At 39.4% G+C, this 18,457-nt stretch overlaps 1 protein-coding gene across 1 annotated transcript in view; it reads right to left on the bottom strand.

Moving 5' to 3' along the window:
* Positions 1–5,777: 5,777 nt before the first annotated feature.
* BLID (BH3-like motif containing, cell death inducer) overlaps positions 5,778–18,457 on the bottom strand; it is a 47,850-nt gene continuing 35,170 nt past the window's right edge. Inside the window, 3 exon segments of the mRNA XM_013054793.2 lie at positions 5,778–9,336; positions 9,338–9,442; positions 9,445–9,563. Of these exon segments, the coding sequence (XP_012910247.2) occupies positions 9,244–9,336; positions 9,338–9,442; positions 9,445–9,563 (317 nt within the window). The 3' untranslated portion in view covers positions 5,778–9,243.

Raw genomic sequence — 18,457 nt, 5'->3', positions numbered from 1 at the left:
GGCCCACATAGGTCTACAGTTAAAATGTGAATATGAAAGCCTTCGGGGATGGATTGGAAGAGGAAGACAAATCCCGTAAGTCACCTGCCCTTCCCCCGCCTTATCTAGGCTTAGAAGCTGAGAAGTTCTGTAACACCTCTCCTAGCCGCCACCACGAACTTGAAGTTCATCATTGCCATCCATCCCTCAAACGTTTGTGCTCTTAAACTCACGACTTAGGGACTCATTACTTGAGCACTGCAGTTCTGTTCTCTGTTACTCCTCCAATAGCCATTATTGATGTTCTTCTTTGCGACAGAGGTTTATAGATAAATAATATCTAATTTAGTCTCCCAAAGCCATCACCAGTGTTTTACAGAGGGAGGAAGTAAGATATGACATAGCTAGAATGGCCCAACTCTTGATGGCACTGCTAGGACTTGAACCAGGTCTAACACCACCAGCCTGGACTTTCCTCTGCAACATTTGACTCTTTGACTCTTGTCTCAGTGTAACTAACAATTTCTACAGTTCATCCCCTCGAACTAGTCTAGTTTCTCTTTTGATGTATTTTCCACAGCACTCTGTACTTAATCTACCGTAACATTTATTCATTCTTTTCATTGAGCTCATTTTGGCCAATAATTATTTATTTAGTACTTGACTGTATGTCAGGCCCTGTGCTAGGTAGTGTTACTCCCTTAGCTGGAGGAGAGGAAGGGGGCCCTGGTGTTGGCACTATCCATAGACTATGCGGTCTCTATCCCCATAATACAAGGTGAATAGAGACAGGGGTTGTCACGTGGTCACTTTTGTTTCTGGTATATAGCACAGTATCTGCGGGCAGCAAAAGATTTTTAATAAACTTGTATGCTGATGTGGCTTTGGTCGTAATGTTTTGAGAGAGCCAAGTTCATGTCTAAATAACCTTTGGAATGATGCTTAGTCTAATGCCACATAAGAGTAACATTTAAGGCATGTGGGTGACTCAGTCATGATCCCGGGATCCTGGTACCGAGTCCTACATGTGGCTCTCTGCTCAGTGGGGAGCCTGCTTTTCCCTCTCCCCAACCCCCACCCATGCTGTCTTTCACTATCTCTCTGTCTCTCAAATGAATAAATAAAATATTTTTTCTTGTTACTTTAAAAAGTAATATTTGGGGCATCTGGGTGGCTCAGTGTGTTAAGCCTCTGCCTTCGGCTCAGGTCATGATTTCAGGGTCCTGGGATCAAGCCCTATATCAGGCTCTCTGCTCAGCGGGGAGCCTGCTTCTCCCCTCTCTCTCTGCCTGCCTCTCTGCCTGCTTGTGATCTCTCTCTCTCTCTCTCTCTCTCTGTCAAATAAATAAATAAAATCTATTTATTTATTTTTTTAAAAAAGTAACATTTAATAAAGGGCAAATTACAGTCTTATTTGCAAAGACTCTACTCTGGCTGAGGTCCCACGTAGAGCCATGTTTATTTGTGTTTCTGAAAAATGGCAAATTGGTCTGTTAAACTCATTCTAAATGTTCTGCAGTCATCTGTTTCTGTTTGAAGCCAGACGAATTCTGTCTAAAATCTCACTGATCTGTGGATTAGGAGGTAATATCAAGTGATAAAGTGTCCAAGATGACGTGGCTGTGAGGACTATTCTGGGCTACATGCAGGGAGGGAGATCTCTTGCACTTTAAAGTGTGTGGGTAAGTCCAGATCTGAGATAAGCAACCCAGCTCAGATGCCCTCATTTCAGAAAATGAGGCTGAGAAGCTCGAAATGGTTCGTGACCATAGGACCTCAAGGCTCCAGAGTTTCATAATATGTATTGTGAAAAAAAGGTTAGACACGTGCTTACTTTGCCTAAGGGAAGAATATTTAAGTATGTATAAGTGATATGCTCTGCAGGCTAGCTTCCGTCCTCGTCTTCATCTGGGCAACTCCCATCTCTGGCTAGGGGAGGGCAGGGGGAACGTGACGGTGTTCAGTCTGTCCTTCCACAAGCAATAATGCACTTTTAGAATTTCAACTCCTCTTAAGTTTCTAAAGATGCATCCCCTTGGGATGCCTGGGTGGCTCAGTTGGTTGGACGACTGCCTTCGGCTCAGGTCATGATCCCGGAGTCCCGGGATGGAGTCCCGCATTGGGCTCCTAGCTCCCAGCTCCACGGGGAGTCTGCTTCTCCCTCTGACCTTCGCCTCGCTCATGCTCTCTCTCACTGACTCTCTCTCAATAAATAAATAAAAATCTTAAAAAAAAAAAAAAAGATGCATCCCCTTAGGGGGCTGATGGCAACCCTCAAGGGAGAGCTGGACGTGCCCTTAAACTCTAAACATACTTTAGATGTGAACTGTATCTCAACTCCATTAGCAAGAGTCCCTCATTAATTGGCAAAAATATTCCCAGGACAAGGAGGAGGAGGAAGCTGCCTTATGCATGTATCAGCAAAGTCATTTCCCTGAAGCAACGAGACTTTGAACCAGTAGGGAGCAATGTTTGGTACCAGCAGTCTAGCTCAAGTGGTCTCAAAAGAAGTCATTTGGCAGATTTTAGACCCCAAATCCCTTAGAGTTCCAAGTGTCAGTTTAAGTAATATCAGGCTAAATACTTGAATTTATGCCTAGTTAAAAAATTTTTTTTTTTTCCTTAGCCTTTTAGAATATTAGGGAAAATCAATGGTGAGAGAAGTCTTTAGCATATATATTTAAAATAATATTTTTGATATGAATATATAAAATAATTCCATTGCCTCATTGGGTGAGCTTCAGAGGACTCTTCTTGGCATCCAGATTAACTCTATGCAAGGTCTGGAGTTTATGTGATGGGGCCATGTTGTTTGGGAAGCTCTTGGGAAGGTAATCTATGTTTCATTCCATATGACTTTACCAATTGGCAAGTAGTACATTTCAGTAGCCTTTTGAGCCTCTACAGGTAAAAGAGAGAAGCTCTTGCTCCTACATAACAATGGGTAAACTGAGAGAGAAAAATAGAGAAAATCAAGCCCCTTCTAAAGGGTGAGATCCCTGTTACCTGTGCACTAACAGAACTGAGCCTGCCATTATAAAAAAGCATTATTCTTGGCTGACACGTGTCTTCTAAGAGCCAAGTTCTATTTTGGTCTAGGTTCTCTGCCGTTCAGTCATTAGATTTAGGCTGGCAAACAAAGAGGCATATTTCGGCCCCTGGAACTTTTGAAGACTGAGATTGCCAGGCCAAGAGTCTAGAGATGATATGAGACCAAAGATATAGGCCAGTGACTTGGGCTGGAGTTACCGGTATATATTTCTGAAATCACTACAAAGCCTGGAGGTTGTGAGGGAAAGGAGAGAGGCGGGGGAAGAGGAAGGCTTTGGAAGCCAAGAGTGTTCTCATCTGAAATCCAGTCTTATCGATGCCATGCTTCCTAGAGACATCTTTGCGGACTCCGTTCATGCTCTGTAGATGATTGGGCCCCTTGTATAATATTCACCAGCTGTGGATCTCTCAGTGTTTTCCAATATAAAGGATCTCTCCTTTATATTGGTATCAAAGGCGATGGTCCATCCGTAAGCAGAGAGTGAATCACAATTCAGATTTCAAGGATTCTAGTCATGCTCCTAGGACTGTATCTCACCTTTTCATTATGGACATAAAGTCAAGACACACTCCTCCTTCTCTTTTAGACTTTGTCTCTTCAGGGTTTTTGTTTTGTTTTTTGTTTTTTGTTTTTTTCTCTTTAGGTTCTAAAGGTTTAGGAGAAGGAGAAGGAAAAGCAAATATCCTCATATCATTATTCCCTTTTCATAGTTGGGAACTGAGGCAATTAGTGGCTAAATACCTTTCCCAAGAAGGTTGTTAGAGCACCAAGAATAGAATCTAGGTCTCCCAGCCCAGCTGTTGTGAGGAAAAATGAGCTAATGTGTATGAACTGCCGAGAGTTCACTGGGAGTGAGTATGTGCGACTGTGAGGTATCGTTAATAATAATCAGACCCCGTGCCTTTTGGTCTCCCCCATTATTAACTAATGGCAGCACAGTAAGGAAGGGGTTCAAAAAGATACGATTAAATTTACTTGAGCTTTTGTGAAATAGATGATTTTCAAAAGCACTGAGTGTGCAGAATTAATAAAATTAAAAGAACACCAAAACATAGTTTGAGATACATTTCAGGGACCGAGGGGCCTCGGCAGCATCAGAATTCCTGCTAAGATTCAAACAGAGACAGATGAATAGGGATGAGCAGGGAGCACTCTGGGGAGACATCAAGGCATATTTTAAAGGTAGAAACTGCTACCTCAGAGAGTTTAAGTGTGGCACGTTCAACACGCATCAAAGAGTCTCTCCATGCAGCAAATAGCAATGACACGAAGACCACAGGGAACTATGTCAGAGGGAGCCAGGCCAGCCTTCTGGGGTCTCCTGCTTTGCCCTTCTGGAATGTTGGACTGTAGGCTCCAACCCAGGCAGGTACAGAGCAAACCAACTGTTGTTGGCAACCACCCCGCACTCCCAAATGAGGGGAGGTTAAGTGAATTTTCTGGCATACTTAAGTCTTCCAAGATTCACTGTGATATTCTGACTACCTGGCCCAAGTCTGGAAAATTGTTGAATTTATGGGCCCACGGGTTTCTCAGCTCTGCAGATACTTCCCGTGCACTACACGGAGAGGCACTGATTGTGATCTTACTCTGGCTGCCATCAAGCCTGCCACATAATAGGTGCTTTATACATTGTTGTGGCACCTGTACTCTTCTGGGAACTTAATACTAATCTAGGTCACAGTGCTATGTAACAGACCAATAGGTGATCATACAGAGGCAAGCAATCTTTAACTGATGATCTTCCTCCTCTGCCATGAGTTTAATCTGTCTTATGTCTCATGTCTTTAATCCATGTCTTAAATTTGATGGAAAAGTGAGGAAAATTCTAAGGTAAGGAAGGAGGAGAAGAACTTTGAAAACGAAACAAAACAAACAAAATCTGGCTAGTGTCCTGTTATAAAATGTGAACAGAGCTTTGGGTGTCTCTAGGGAACATCTAGGTGTCAACTTGTCGATGTCTTTAAAACCAAAGAAGACAAAGAAAATTGATTGAAAAATTAAAGTTGTGGAGGAAATGATGGGAGGACAATATCTTCCCCACAACTAGTCTGCATTTGCACATATCTCTGGGCCCCCAGGACCTGCTTTCTGCAACCCCCTAAGAATTGACTGAAGTACTGGGAAACCCGCTTTGTTCAGAGAACTCATGGTGAGACTATCTAACCCTGGGGTGGACATGGAGGTAAAGGAAAAATCCTACACATGGCTTCTCTTTTGTTGAAAACAAGGCAGAAAAATCCCTGGAAAAGATCATCATCTAAAATTAACTTGCCTGCCCTCATAAGGAAGGGGATGAGAGAGTAAAGGCAATTATCACCGGATAATTGGCTTCTTGGATTCCTTGGATGATCCCAGAATCTCCTTCCCCAGTACCCCCAGCATATCTGATGGGAACATATCTCACACAGGACATGTAACACTGTGAGATATGGCTCTGTATCTCCAGCCAACTGCACATGACTGGCACAAGGTAAACTCCCAGTAAATGTTGAATAAGAAATGTGTAAAGTCAACTCAAAGATAGAATTTAAGAGCTATGAAATATGGGGCAAATGCAACCATGTCCAAAATAGACATGAAAAAATAGGAATTCGGGGCACCTGAGTGGCTCAGTGGGTTAAACCTCTCTGCCTTCGGCTCAGGTCATGATTTCAGGGTCCTGGAATCAAGCCCCACATTGGGCTCTCTGCTCGGCGGGGAGCCTGCTTCCCCATCTCTCTCTCTGCCTGCCTCTCTGCCTACTTGCTATCTCTTTCTCTGTCAAATAAATTAATAAAATCTTTAAAAAAAAATAGGAATTCAATTAGATCCAGATTCTGGGCTGGGGTTTAAGGGACAGGAAGGGACAAAAAGAAGAGGCTCTGGCAACCAGGAAGCCTTCATCTTTCATGAGGATGCTAAAGCCACGTTGGTCAGGTTATGCACAAAGAGTTAGAATCTGACCCTGGAGAAAACCAAAGGTTGAGATATCTTTATCTGGTCTGCTTACTTACCTTCAAGTTCTTTCTTTCTTTCTTACTTACTTTCTTTCCTTTCCTTTCCTTTCCTTGCTTTCTTTCCTTCTTTCTGGAACCCCTCAGGTACGATTTCTAATTATAGTGGTCTCAAGACACATGAACCAATGGAAAGAATACAGAACTGAAAGTTAAAGAGACATGGGTTCTCCACTTAATTCTGTCACAGTAACCTTGGGACAATACATTTTACTTCTCAGATCATTAGCTTCCTCAGATGTAAAACAGAGGGTTAGACTAGATACACTATGAAATTTCCTCCAGGGAAATTCCAGAACTCCACACAGTCCCTCTCTGTCTGTCTAGATTCCATTCTCTTACAAAAGTATTTTCTTAACAGTTACAATACATATGGCATTTAGATTTAGAAAATAGAGGAGTGCTTGTGTGGCTTAGTTGGTTAAGCAACCGACTCTTGATTTTGGCTGTTGTCATGGTTTCTGGGTGATGAGATTAAGCCCAACACTGGGCTCCGGGCTCAGTGGGGAGTCTGCTTGAGATAGTCTCACTCTCCCTCTCCTCCTGCTCATGATCTCTCTCTTCCTCCCCAAAATAAACAAATAGTATCTTTAAAAAAGAAAGAAAGAAAATAGAGCATCTTCGCTGATGTTAAAAACAATTCAGAATCTGAACATCCAAAATGAGAGAAGAAAAATGTGAAGGGCTTCAGAATGGTGGGATTAATCCCAGTAGATTAGGTCATGGAAAGGAGATAACCCTTTAGTGGTCTCCAAAATCTGAGCATTGAGTGGCACAAAGAATTGCGGACAAGATTCTTGGGCAATAAGGAAGTTGTTTGGAAGGAGCAAGAATTATTCATCCTATTTTATAAAAAAGGAAACTGATATCCAGAAAGGATAGCTAACTCACTCAAGATCACAATGGGAAGATGACATCAGGACTGACACTCAGGTATCCTGCTTCCAACCCAATTGTGTTGTCCAAGTCTGTCCAGAAGAAACCACTGCTGCTTCCAGTGGACAGGAGAATGTGGTACTATGACCCAATGGAATCAAGTAGTGCCCTGGCCAACTTTGCTTCCAGAAGCTCTATAGACCCGCTAGAAATTTCTGTAGTCACTAGAGAAAGTAACCACATGAATTACCCAGAGAGACTCTTCAGAAGCTTCCTCATCCTCAAAGACACTTCCACTGGCCTTGGGTCAGGAAATCTGATTTCCATCCCTTCATCTGTCACTTTAGGCTTTATTACATCAAATTCCTTCTATGGGAGCCGAAGGACTTATTAGAGAAACTTATAAAGTGTAAAAGGATCCTAGATCAATATCTAGAAACTACTGTTGGAGGAATTTTTGTCCAATATCATTAATGACCTAAAGGAATTTTCTCATCTACTTTTTAAATGTGTGTGCACGTCATATATCCTGTTCATATACATTAGAATGTATATAATAGGACACATGCAGACACACACCACTCATGTAAAAATTACACATGAATGTATATTCATACATGTATATTTACATATATCTCCTTCAGTTTAGCTGGGAAATCTGTTTCAAAATCAACTCCTGCTCTCTCTTCGGACTTGATATATAGCCAAGCAGGCCATTCTCGATTAACCCAGCTCCCTCCTGGGAAAAGTCACAGAATAACTTTATTGATTTCCCTTTACCCTTCTCTGCAATTCTCTGCTGAAACGTCGTCTTAACTCTTAAATGTAAAAGCAAAAGGAAAAGAAAATTAAAACAAAGGGATTCGCTTCCTTAAGGTCACGTTGATTCCCGCCTATTTTTTCCTTATTTTCTAAAAAAATTTTTTTGGAGGAACAGGGTACTTGTTGGGGGGTAGTACAGAAAAGAGAGGATGCTATGTTTTCCAAGGGTTTTGTGCAACAGATTTCTTTACATCGAAACCTGTGTTTTACACACAATGCTGGACTCAGTACCACATAAACCTCTTCTCTTCCTTCTCTTATGACTTGGCCAGCCATCCTTGAACACTGCCAAGACTTTTTGGCAAACAATCCCTCCAGTGTTTCCAGGAGCATACCCAAGGCATAGGAATATAGGGAATGTTTACTTCTCATCAGATTTTCCTACCTCAAAAGATCCCAATAAGATTAAGTATTTTACTTTTTCTTAAGATTAAGCATTTTAAACGCTGAAAATTCTTTACCGATCAAGTTTCAGGATGACTGATACCATTTTGGAGGTTCTCTGATGTGGTTTCAGAGAGGTCAGAGTGAGGCTCTCTAGGCAGCCTTTCTGCCTGGACCTCTCCTGATGACCAGGCAAGGCTAACCCACAGCCTCTCTCTCACTCCCCTTCCAGCTTCTGAAGTGCCCCAGCCCTGGATTCTCACTAGGCCTGGGTGGGACCAGGATACTGGATGGAAGAGAAGGGGGATACTAGAGAGGCTTAAAGTAACAGCTCTTTAAAAGAAAAAAAAAAATTGCATTTTCTTCTCTTTCCCTCACTCCATGGAGCTAGCTAGCTCTTCTGACTCTAATGACTGAGTTCATAAAAGCCTCCGTAGAATTTTTATTTTCTCCAGTTCTCTTTTCTATTACCCACAGCTTTTCTTGTAAAGGGAAGAAAAGGACTGATTGATTTACACCACAATCACAATCTGATTCTTCCCCACTTTGAGCAAAGATGCCTAGTGAAAAAAAACGGATTGTGTGTGTTATTTAAAAATTGAAAGCTTATGTGAACCAACCACCCCTCAGAAATGAGCTTAAGAAAAAAGTACAGGAAGAAAATAGTAAACAAGGTTACAGAGATGCACACTGTTGAGTACAATTTAGTAGAACAATTATTAACAGTATGACGAATATCTACTTCCAGTGCATGAATAAAATACACTCAAAACCACAAAAGGATAGTGATGTGCTATGCCGCCCCAAGGTTTAATCATGGGTTTTTTTTTTTTGTTTTTATTTTTGTTTTTTAAACAAAATACCCCTTTCCCCCCATTAACTTGCAAACTATTTTAAATGTCATCTTACTTTTTACTGGCCAGTTTGTCTTTTTTTCCATTTTGTTTCTCTGCACATCTTGAATCAGACAGTGACTTGGAAGCGTTATGGGTGAAAGAGGGTAGAAAAGCATGCTAAGAATTGGGTCATCTTGTTGAAATCAAGTTCACTCCTGTGTAGTATAGCCAGAAGAATGGGCGAAATTTATCCTACTATCTTGCTGTATCTGTCCCAACTCATTCCTTTCATAGGGCCTCAGCAGGAAGAATTATGTAGCAATGCAGTTTGAATCCTGGTTAAATAAGAAAGTCTCTGGAGTACATTTCCAAGAACAGCCAGCCCCCCCCCCCCCCCAACCCATGGCGGAGGAGCCAAGATTGTACCTTGTAAGAGGAAACATTGTTTCCTTAGGTAGTTTAGTCTCTTTGTTGAAACTGGCAACAATTTTCCAGTAGCAAGGAAGAGGGTCCATTCTGCCTCTGGATAAATGGAACCTCCAGAAGCTTGTCCTAGCCAGGCAGTACAAGGCACAGTCTGAGTTTCCAAGATCTAATAGAAAGGGCTTTCCTGGCTTCCTACAATACCCACACAGAACGCAACGAATTCACCACAATTTGAAGCTACCGAGTAAGGAAATATTTGGAATCAAATGTTCATTCATTCATTTATTCACTGAGCAACTTTTTATAGGGTAGCTTTTATACAGACTGGGCACTGTCTAAGCACAATGTGAGGTGGAAGAGAAAAGATATATCCTGGCCTTCTGTTCTTCTCAACTCCAACTATCCTTGGTACTACCCTTGATTTCCAGTGGCTACTCGAAAATTCCCAGCTGAAAAACAGCTTCCAAGGGTTCATGTGTTCATTCCAACCCCTTCTCTCCTGCCTCCATGTGGAATATCATTTGATACAGGTTTTTGTGAATACACATTACTGATTAATATTAAGTCATGACAATGTCCTTTCAACAAGTTTGATTCTCAGACCACAGAAAAGCTGTATCTTCTGCCTCAAATTGAGAAACATCTCTATGGTGATCTCTGACATCGAAAAGGCAGGAGTACTTCTTTAGATTTTGTTTCCTAATGTGAACAGCCCTGGGAGTACTAGCTTCATTTCTTAGAAAAAACCTAGAGCTGTGGTTGCCTAAGGGAGTTGTTCCAACAGAGACTACAATTTCAAGAGAAAGAAAATGTATCCAGTTGCCTTGTCTGGTGCTTCTGATACATGACCATGGTAGACTAGGGGGGAATGATGAGCGTGAATTAAGTCATCTCTTCAATGATGTATGGCAAATAATTTCTCTGGTGAAGTAGCCAAGTTCCTGACCACGGTATTGTACCCAAATAAAGAAATAAATGCTGTTATTTTGATGTTGTTGTTTTTGACATTGGGAAGACCTCAGAAACTTCCTGTTCCAATGGATAGACTGAAATCACTGAAAAACTTGCCTCCCCTTCCCAGTTCTTTGGCTAAAATGTATTGGGAAAATGGCACATTAGGCACATTTCTAATTGGGAAAAGCCTGATTATCATAGGTAACCCTGATTAGGTGACTTGTAGAGTACTCCATGTGGAGAGAGAAGACTTAAAATAGACACAACTAAGTTAGCAGTAGCAAAGGTGCTATATGATTGGATCTGGTGTTTCAAATATCTTTTATCAAAGCAAAAGGAGAAAGAATGTGCCTTACACAAAGTAACCCACAGGCCTTTCTAAACAGAACAAATATGGAACATATACAAAAGTAAGATCATCTGTAAGGAAATATCCTCTCCTTTCACAATAAGCTATGAAGATTTCTTGAGTTTTCATAACCTTGGACTCTTAATTGTCCTCATGCCATGTAGGCAGGAACTCAGGAACCAATGATACCCACCAGTCAGCCACATCCAGAAGTATTGCATCTGCTATCATCAAAATAATGGCAAGCTTGTAGACAAAGGCTGATGAGTAGGAGGGAGACAACAGGGAGTTACACAGCATACTCTGAGATAAGGCTATTTGGAATCTTCTTTGCTATTTCTGGATATTTCCTGCTAAAGGCAGAATAAGTGTTCAAAGAATACTTTGGAGTTTTTCTAAACTTACAGTAATCCCAACACTTAACCAAGGAATCACAGAATGTTCTACTCTGGCAAAGGTAGAATTTAAAGGTAACTTGGGAAAATCCACCAAGCGTCTTGTAGAAAACCAAATGGGCAAAAGTAAAATTGAAACCAAGAAGATGATAATGGAATCATTCAGGCTTGCATCTGAAACCCAGATCTGCCACTAAATAATTCTGTGGACTCTGCCAAAATACTTAACTTTTTGAAACCTCACCTCAGATTCCTGATTTATAAGATGAGGATAATAAAATTTTCCTCTTTTAGAAAGATTCAGGGAGGGGCAAGATGGTGGAGAAGTAGGAGACCCTGTTTCATTCTATTTATTTATGTATTTATTTTAGGGAATGAGTGTGCGCACATGCCTGGGTGCATACAGGTTGGGGAGGAGCCAAGGAGCGGGAGAGAATCTCAAGCAGACTCTGCTGAGTGTGGAACCTGATGCGGGGTTCAATCTCATAACCCTGAAATCATGACTGAAACCAAGAGTCAGACACTCAAACAACTGAACCACCCAGGTGCCCCAGTAACATTTTCTATGCCTACTTACTTTAAGGTTAAATGATAACAAGGAATATAAATTGTTTAAGACAATGTCTGGCATATGGTAAGCACTCAACAATGTGAGTTCCTTATTTCTTTCCCTTTATTGATGCATACTTTCCTGATTTCCATTTAACCTCTCTTTTCTGAGTTTATAGAATGTTGACTTTTCTATGCTGTTCAATGGGTCTATTTTATTTAATAGTTTTAAAAATTATTCTAAATATAAGACATAAAAGGAATATGAACATTGAATAATACTTGCCATTTTTGCAAAAGATGCTCATAGTCTTCTGTGGAAGTTAGAAACGTGTGTGTAACTATAAATAAGACAATGGTAAATGGAATTGGTTGATTAAACATTGGGGGCAGATGGTATCTATTATGTGCCAAGCACCATATAAAGTGTCAGAGACTCAAAGATACATGGGATGCAATCATTGCACTTCAAGACCCCTAACTTAGAATATAAAGAGACATACGGGCAAACGACCACAAAGGAAGGTGGAGAGTACAAATGATTCCAGATAAAGTAGTGGCACAAAGAATGTGAAGTCACTTCTGTTGGGGGTATCTGGGAAAGGTTAAAGAGGAGAAGGTATCTAGGCTAATATATAAAATAACTAGGTCAGAACACAGATAAAATGAGCAAATTCCTTGAAAAATGTACTTGCTAAAACTGACACAGATGAAGCAGAAAATCTAAGTGGCCTTATATCTCTCAGAGCAATTGAATCTATTATCTAAACCTTCCCACAGAGAAGATTCCAGGACCAAATGGTATGACTGGTGATTCCTATCAAATATCCAAGCAAGAAGGAACACTAATCTTACACACCTTTTTGAAAAATAGAAGAGGGAATATATTTTAAATCAAAATTGGAAAACAAATTACAAGGCAATCATAGACCAATATCCTTCAAAAACATAAATGCAAAAATCTTTAACAGAATTTTAACAAATCACATCTTGAGATATCTCTCTCTATATATATATATCTATATATAGATATATATATATATCACCCATTAGGATTTATTCCAGGAATGTAAGATTGGATTGTATTTAAAAATCAAGGTAATTCATCATATTAGTAGGATAAATGGAAAAAAGCACATCATTATTTCAATAGATGCAGAACAATTATTTAATAAAAAATTCATATGCATTTTTTATTTTTAAAAAAAGCCTCTCAGCATATTAGGAATAAAAAAGGAAATTTCTAAATCTCGTAACAGGCATTAGGTAAAGAAAACATACAGTAAACATCATCCTTAATGCCTAATTATAAAATTATTTCCCCCTAATGTTGGGGAAAAGTCCTGCACTTATCACTTCTAGTTACCATTTCACTGGACATCCTAGTAATTGTAATAAAGCAAGAAAAAGAAAAGGCATAACTAGAAAAAAAGTAAAATTGCCTCTATTTATAACTGCTGTGCTTGTTTATGTAGAAAATCCTAAAATACTCTATGTAACAATCACCAGAACTAATCACTGCATTTAGCAAAATCATAAGATAGAAGAATACATACACATCAATTATATTTTTAGATACAAGCAGCAAATCATTGGAAACAAAGAATTACAAGCCATTTATAATAGCACCCTAAAACATAAAATACTTGAGAATAAATTTTCAAAAATAGGCATATAGTGAGTTCAATTGTGGTTCTCAAAATGTATGTCTACCTGGAACCCCAGAATGTGACCTTTTTTGAAGAAAGGGTCTATGCAGATGCAATTAAGGTAAAGATCTTGAGAGGAAATCATCCTGCATTTGGCTGTTCCCTAGTCCAATGACAGTGTCATTGTAAGGGACAGAAAAGAAGACAACATAGCTACCTAGAAGGGGAGGGCCATGTGAAGAGATAAGCAGAGAGGTTGGCTGGGGAATAACAAGGATTGCTAGCAGCCTCCAGAAGTTAGGCATGACAGATTTCTCCTTTAAAGAGCCCAGAAAGAACATGCCAATATCTTGACTGTGAACTTTTGTCCCCTGAACTGCAAGAATAAATCTTTATTGTTTTAAACCAACCTCTTTGTGAAAATCTGGTACAGCATCCCTAGGAAACTAATCCAAGGTGTAAGATCTTTACAGTAAAAAGGGCAAAATATTGTTGGCAGAAGATAAAAACCTAAAGAAATGCAGATACATACCAGGGTTCATAGATAGGAAGATATCAATATCATTATGGTTTCAATTCTACCCACATAGAGCTATATATTCAAAGCACTCTGACAGTCAAAATCTCAGCAAGCTTTCTTTCACTTTTTGATTTGGTTGTTTTTGCAGAAATTGACAATTTTAAAATTTAAACAAAAACACAAAGGTTCTAGGCTTTTCAAAGTAGTTTTACAGGACTGGAGTTTTCATACTACTTTATTTCAACATTCACTATAGAGGTATAAGAATAAAGACAGTGTGGTATTGGAGGATAGGATTGACATACAGATGAATGGGAAAGAACAGAGTCTAAAAATAGACCCCCAATGACACGGTCAATTGAATTTTTTGACAAAAGTGCCAAGGCAATTAATTAAATGGGGGAAAAGTCATTTCAACAAATGGTGCTAACTGCACAGAAAACAAGCTAACTGTATAGAAAACAATAAACATTCACCCTCATTTCACACCTTATACAAAAGTTAGCTTAAAGTAAATGACAAACCTTAAAGTGAAAGCTAAAACTATAAATCTTCTAGAAGAAAACATAAGAGAAAATCTTTGAAACTTTAGGGGTAGGCAAAGATAAAGATCAGGCACAAAAACACAAAGAATTATAAGGGAACCAACTGCTAAGTTGGACTTGATCAAAATACAAAACCTTTGCTCCTTGAAAGACACAGTGGAGAAAATGAAAATACACACCACGAATTGAGAGAGAATATTTGCAAAACAGGTCCTATAACAGAATGGTATCTAGCATCCATAAAGACATCTTATAACCCAATAATAATGATAACTAATAACAAAGATAAAATTTATACAATTCACAAAAGGAGATACACAAAAGGCCAATAAGCACATGAAAAGATGCTCAAAGTTATTAGTCATTAGGGAAATGCAAATTAAAATCACGAGATGCTACTACACACCCATTAGAATGGTTACATTTAAAAGACCATTCATAACAAGTTTTGAGAAGACTACATAAAAATGGAATTCACATATGTTCTTGGTGGGGATACAAAATGGCAAACCACTGAGGACAATAGAAGTCTCTTATAAAGTTAAATACACATCTACCACGTGACCCAACAATTCTACTCCTAGGGTTTATTGAAGAGAAATAATAACATATGTCCTCACAAAAACGTGCAAGCTAGTGTTCATAGAAGGTTCATTTATCATAGGCAAAAACTGGAAGCAACCCAAATGTCCATCAACTCCTAAACGGATAAACAAATTGTTACATAACCACAACACAATGAAGTATTACTCACTGATAAGAAGAAACAAATCACTTGCACATGTAACAGTATGGGTGAGTCTCAGAATCTTCATACTGAATGAAAGAAACCTGACACAAAAGAGTATATACCACACTGATTCCATTTCTACAAAATTCTAGAAAAGGAAACCAATGTACAGAGATAAAAAGCAGATCAGAGCTTGGCTAGGGCCAGGGTAAAAGGAAGACAGACCGCAAAGGGACCCAAGGAAACTTGTGGAAGCAATGAAGATGTTTTGTATGTCAATGGTCATGGCTGTGTTATAGATGCAAGTCTGTCAAAATGTGTCAATTATATACTTTATTTTATTTCAATTGTATGTTTTAAATGGATGTAGTGTGTTGCATGTAAATTATATCTCAATATATTTGCTAAACATATTGAGAAGAATGACAGCAGATGGACAGGGGGAAGATGGGCCATGCAGAGAGAAGCGTAGGAACAAAGACACAGACGAGTAAATGCCTACATGCTTTGTTGTGGAAAATACTTTACAAATTTCCTCCAGGCAGCTACCCTGTCTTGTATTTATATCTTTGGTCCTTTCAGTGTCCAGAAATAAGGAGGGCAATGATGTTCCTGAGTTGCATAGAGTTCCTCAGTATATAGCCAAAACAGGCAGCTGTTTAGAGAGTGTTAGGTCTACTACCAGATGACCAAGTACAAATCCCAATCATGTATCCCTCCGAGACCCCTCAAAGTCATTTAACCTCTCAAAGCCTAAACTGCAAAACAAAAATAACAATATCCCCACAATACAGTTATCGGAAAGGTTCAGAGAACACCTATGAGAGAACCTAATAATATCTCAGTACACATGACATATCCATGACAAATAGTGGGGCTTCCAAACGTATTTGTGGATGGACATGCCAACTGTTACTTGGTTATTCATATACTCAAATCTTTTATTATCTGCATAAGTATTATCCACATCCAATGATTTTCCTAATCAGAGACATGCTCCTATGTTACTTCACTTACTCCAGAAATTAGAGCTGATTTTAATATTAGGTTGGGAAGGATACAATTACCAAAGTAAATGTGTTCCACTTAAAAAAAAAAAAAATCACATAAAGCATTCCAAAATAGCAGTGACTTGGGGATACTGCATTGTTTCTGGATTTTCTATGCCACTGCTTTCGAGGAGTGCAGTCAATGGAGAGCCAACTATTGTCCAAACAAAAACCAAACACACAAAAGATAAACAAGTGGTGGGTAAATGTGGTCCCGGTCTGAAGGTTTCCAGGAGAAACTAGAATAAAAGATACAGCAAGGGCACCCGACTATGGAAAATCAAGGCAGAAGGAGGCTCCTTGATTCAGTCGCTCAGAAAAGGAAAATTGCTAGACGATGGTCTTTAAGAAGTAACCAGACACATTTAGTACAAGAACACAGGCATCCCTCTCCCCAGAAAGAAAACTGACAATCTAATTGCACTTTCATAGACAGATCGATTGCTACGAATGTTTGCCCAAAATGGCAAGTTACAGGGGAGAGCAGTTATATTTGTTGAGGAGTTCTGGGATGGAAGACCTCAGATAAGCCTTGTTATTTCTCTGTGTTCTGTGGTACACGGGTGAGGGACTCTTCATGACACAGAGGAAGAGAGGGGCTTATTTTTAATACATTTTTGGTGGTAAACAAATTTCTTTTGATTTAGGGGTCAGCAAGCTACAGCTCTTGAGCCACATCCGTCCTGCTACCTGTTGTCCTGAAATCTGCTGGCTCCCACTTTTTGCTCTTGGCAATGGCTATGTTCTCACCACAATGGCAGAAGGGAGTGGTTGCCACAGAGGTCATTTGATGTACAGAGCCTAGAATATGTACACTCTGGCCCTCTACAGATCAAGTTTGATGGCCTCCTACCCAGATACTGGAATATCTGCATTGATGCTGTCTCAGGTACCAGGGAGCTATTCTAAAAAAACTCTCAAAAGTTGTTTCTTCTCATGGTTTAGTGGGATCGTACTTAGAACTGAATTCTCCCAATTTTTCCTGAAATCATTTTGCTAAGATTAAGAGAAAGGTCTTCCAAATATAGCAACCCATATCATAAGTTTATGGAAGAAACTATGCAATGAACATAGAAAGAGAAGTACAGTTTCAGGGTGCCACTTAAATAAAACTGACTATGAGGCAATCTGTGTTTCTCTGTTCTTGTCTCATTGAGGGGCAGGATTCTTCTTTGGACTTCGGCTGTGGCCAAATTCTGCGGCCCTAGAGCCACCTATGCCAGCAAACCCTGGAACACTGAGAAGACAGGAAACCTTCTATTACTAAGACTGGTTTTCAGTTTTGGTTGTTAATATATCCCTGTTAATCACCTGACCTTTAAAATCTAGAATTCTATTTGCTTCAACTTGTTCCTCTTCTGTACCTTATTGCTCTGTACTAGAACCTTAGTGTCCTGTCACCAAACCCTTCCTGCTTATTTGAACTTCTGGTTCCGTTCCTTCCAGATAATGCGGGTCTCATGTTATCCATGTTCCAGATTGACCCTGGGTATTTAGTCCTCTCTGGGTTCCAGTTCAGCCATGTACAAAAGGGGAATGCTGTGTTTTCAGGTACTCTGTACAGATCTACTGAAGAGAAATAACAAGGTCACCACTGGAAATACAAACACTGTTCTAATTTGCAAGCTAACAGATTCTCTTAATATTGATATTACTACAGGGAATTTAAATGATGGCTGCAATCAAACTATTTCTGTATCGGTTGAAAATAGCCAATCTAGAAATTATCACAAACTTTAAAACTTAAATTTTTTTCCTCTAAAATAGTAATGAGAAGGAAGAGTATGACTTCATGTTCATTCTTAGAAAAACCAAAAAATAGCAAAGCAAGAAAAGAATGCTACATATTTACCTGACACATGAAAAGCCCACCTGGATATTTCTAGCGACTCACAAATAACTTAAAAGAAAAGTTTAATACAAAACCTAAAGCTCTGAGTTAATCATGGTACTTGTTAATCTTTCAATAATAAAACACAGTTGTGATCCTCGAAGTGACTGTTTCTTTCTTCCGTCTCTACCTGAGGGTTGTGTGTCTAGCTTACCCTTCAGTGCTCGGTTCTTGGCATTGTTTCATGGTTAGTAGGGACAATACTCTTTAGAAGCACTGAAAACAATGGTATTTCCATCAGTGAACAAACAACACTTTAGCCTGTTTTAATAAAAATGGCCACCCGTGAAATTAACAAAATGGTGTAGGTATAGGTATGTACTTGAGAGAAGGCACTCAATTTTAAAAAAAATAACTTTTTAATTAACATATAATGTATTATTTATTTCAGGAGTACAGGTCTGTGATTCATCAGTCTTACACAATTCATAGCACTCCCCATAGCACATACCCTC

This window comes from Mustela putorius, unplaced genomic scaffold (genome assembly GCF_011764305.1).
Source record: "Mustela putorius furo isolate JIRA1106 unplaced genomic scaffold, ASM1176430v1.1 tig00000460_pilon_pilon_pilon, whole genome shotgun sequence".
NCBI lineage: Eukaryota > Metazoa > Chordata > Mammalia > Carnivora > Mustelidae > Mustela > Mustela putorius.
The sequence above is the reverse complement of the archived record's forward strand: the minus strand, read 5'-3'. Positions and strand labels throughout refer to the sequence as shown.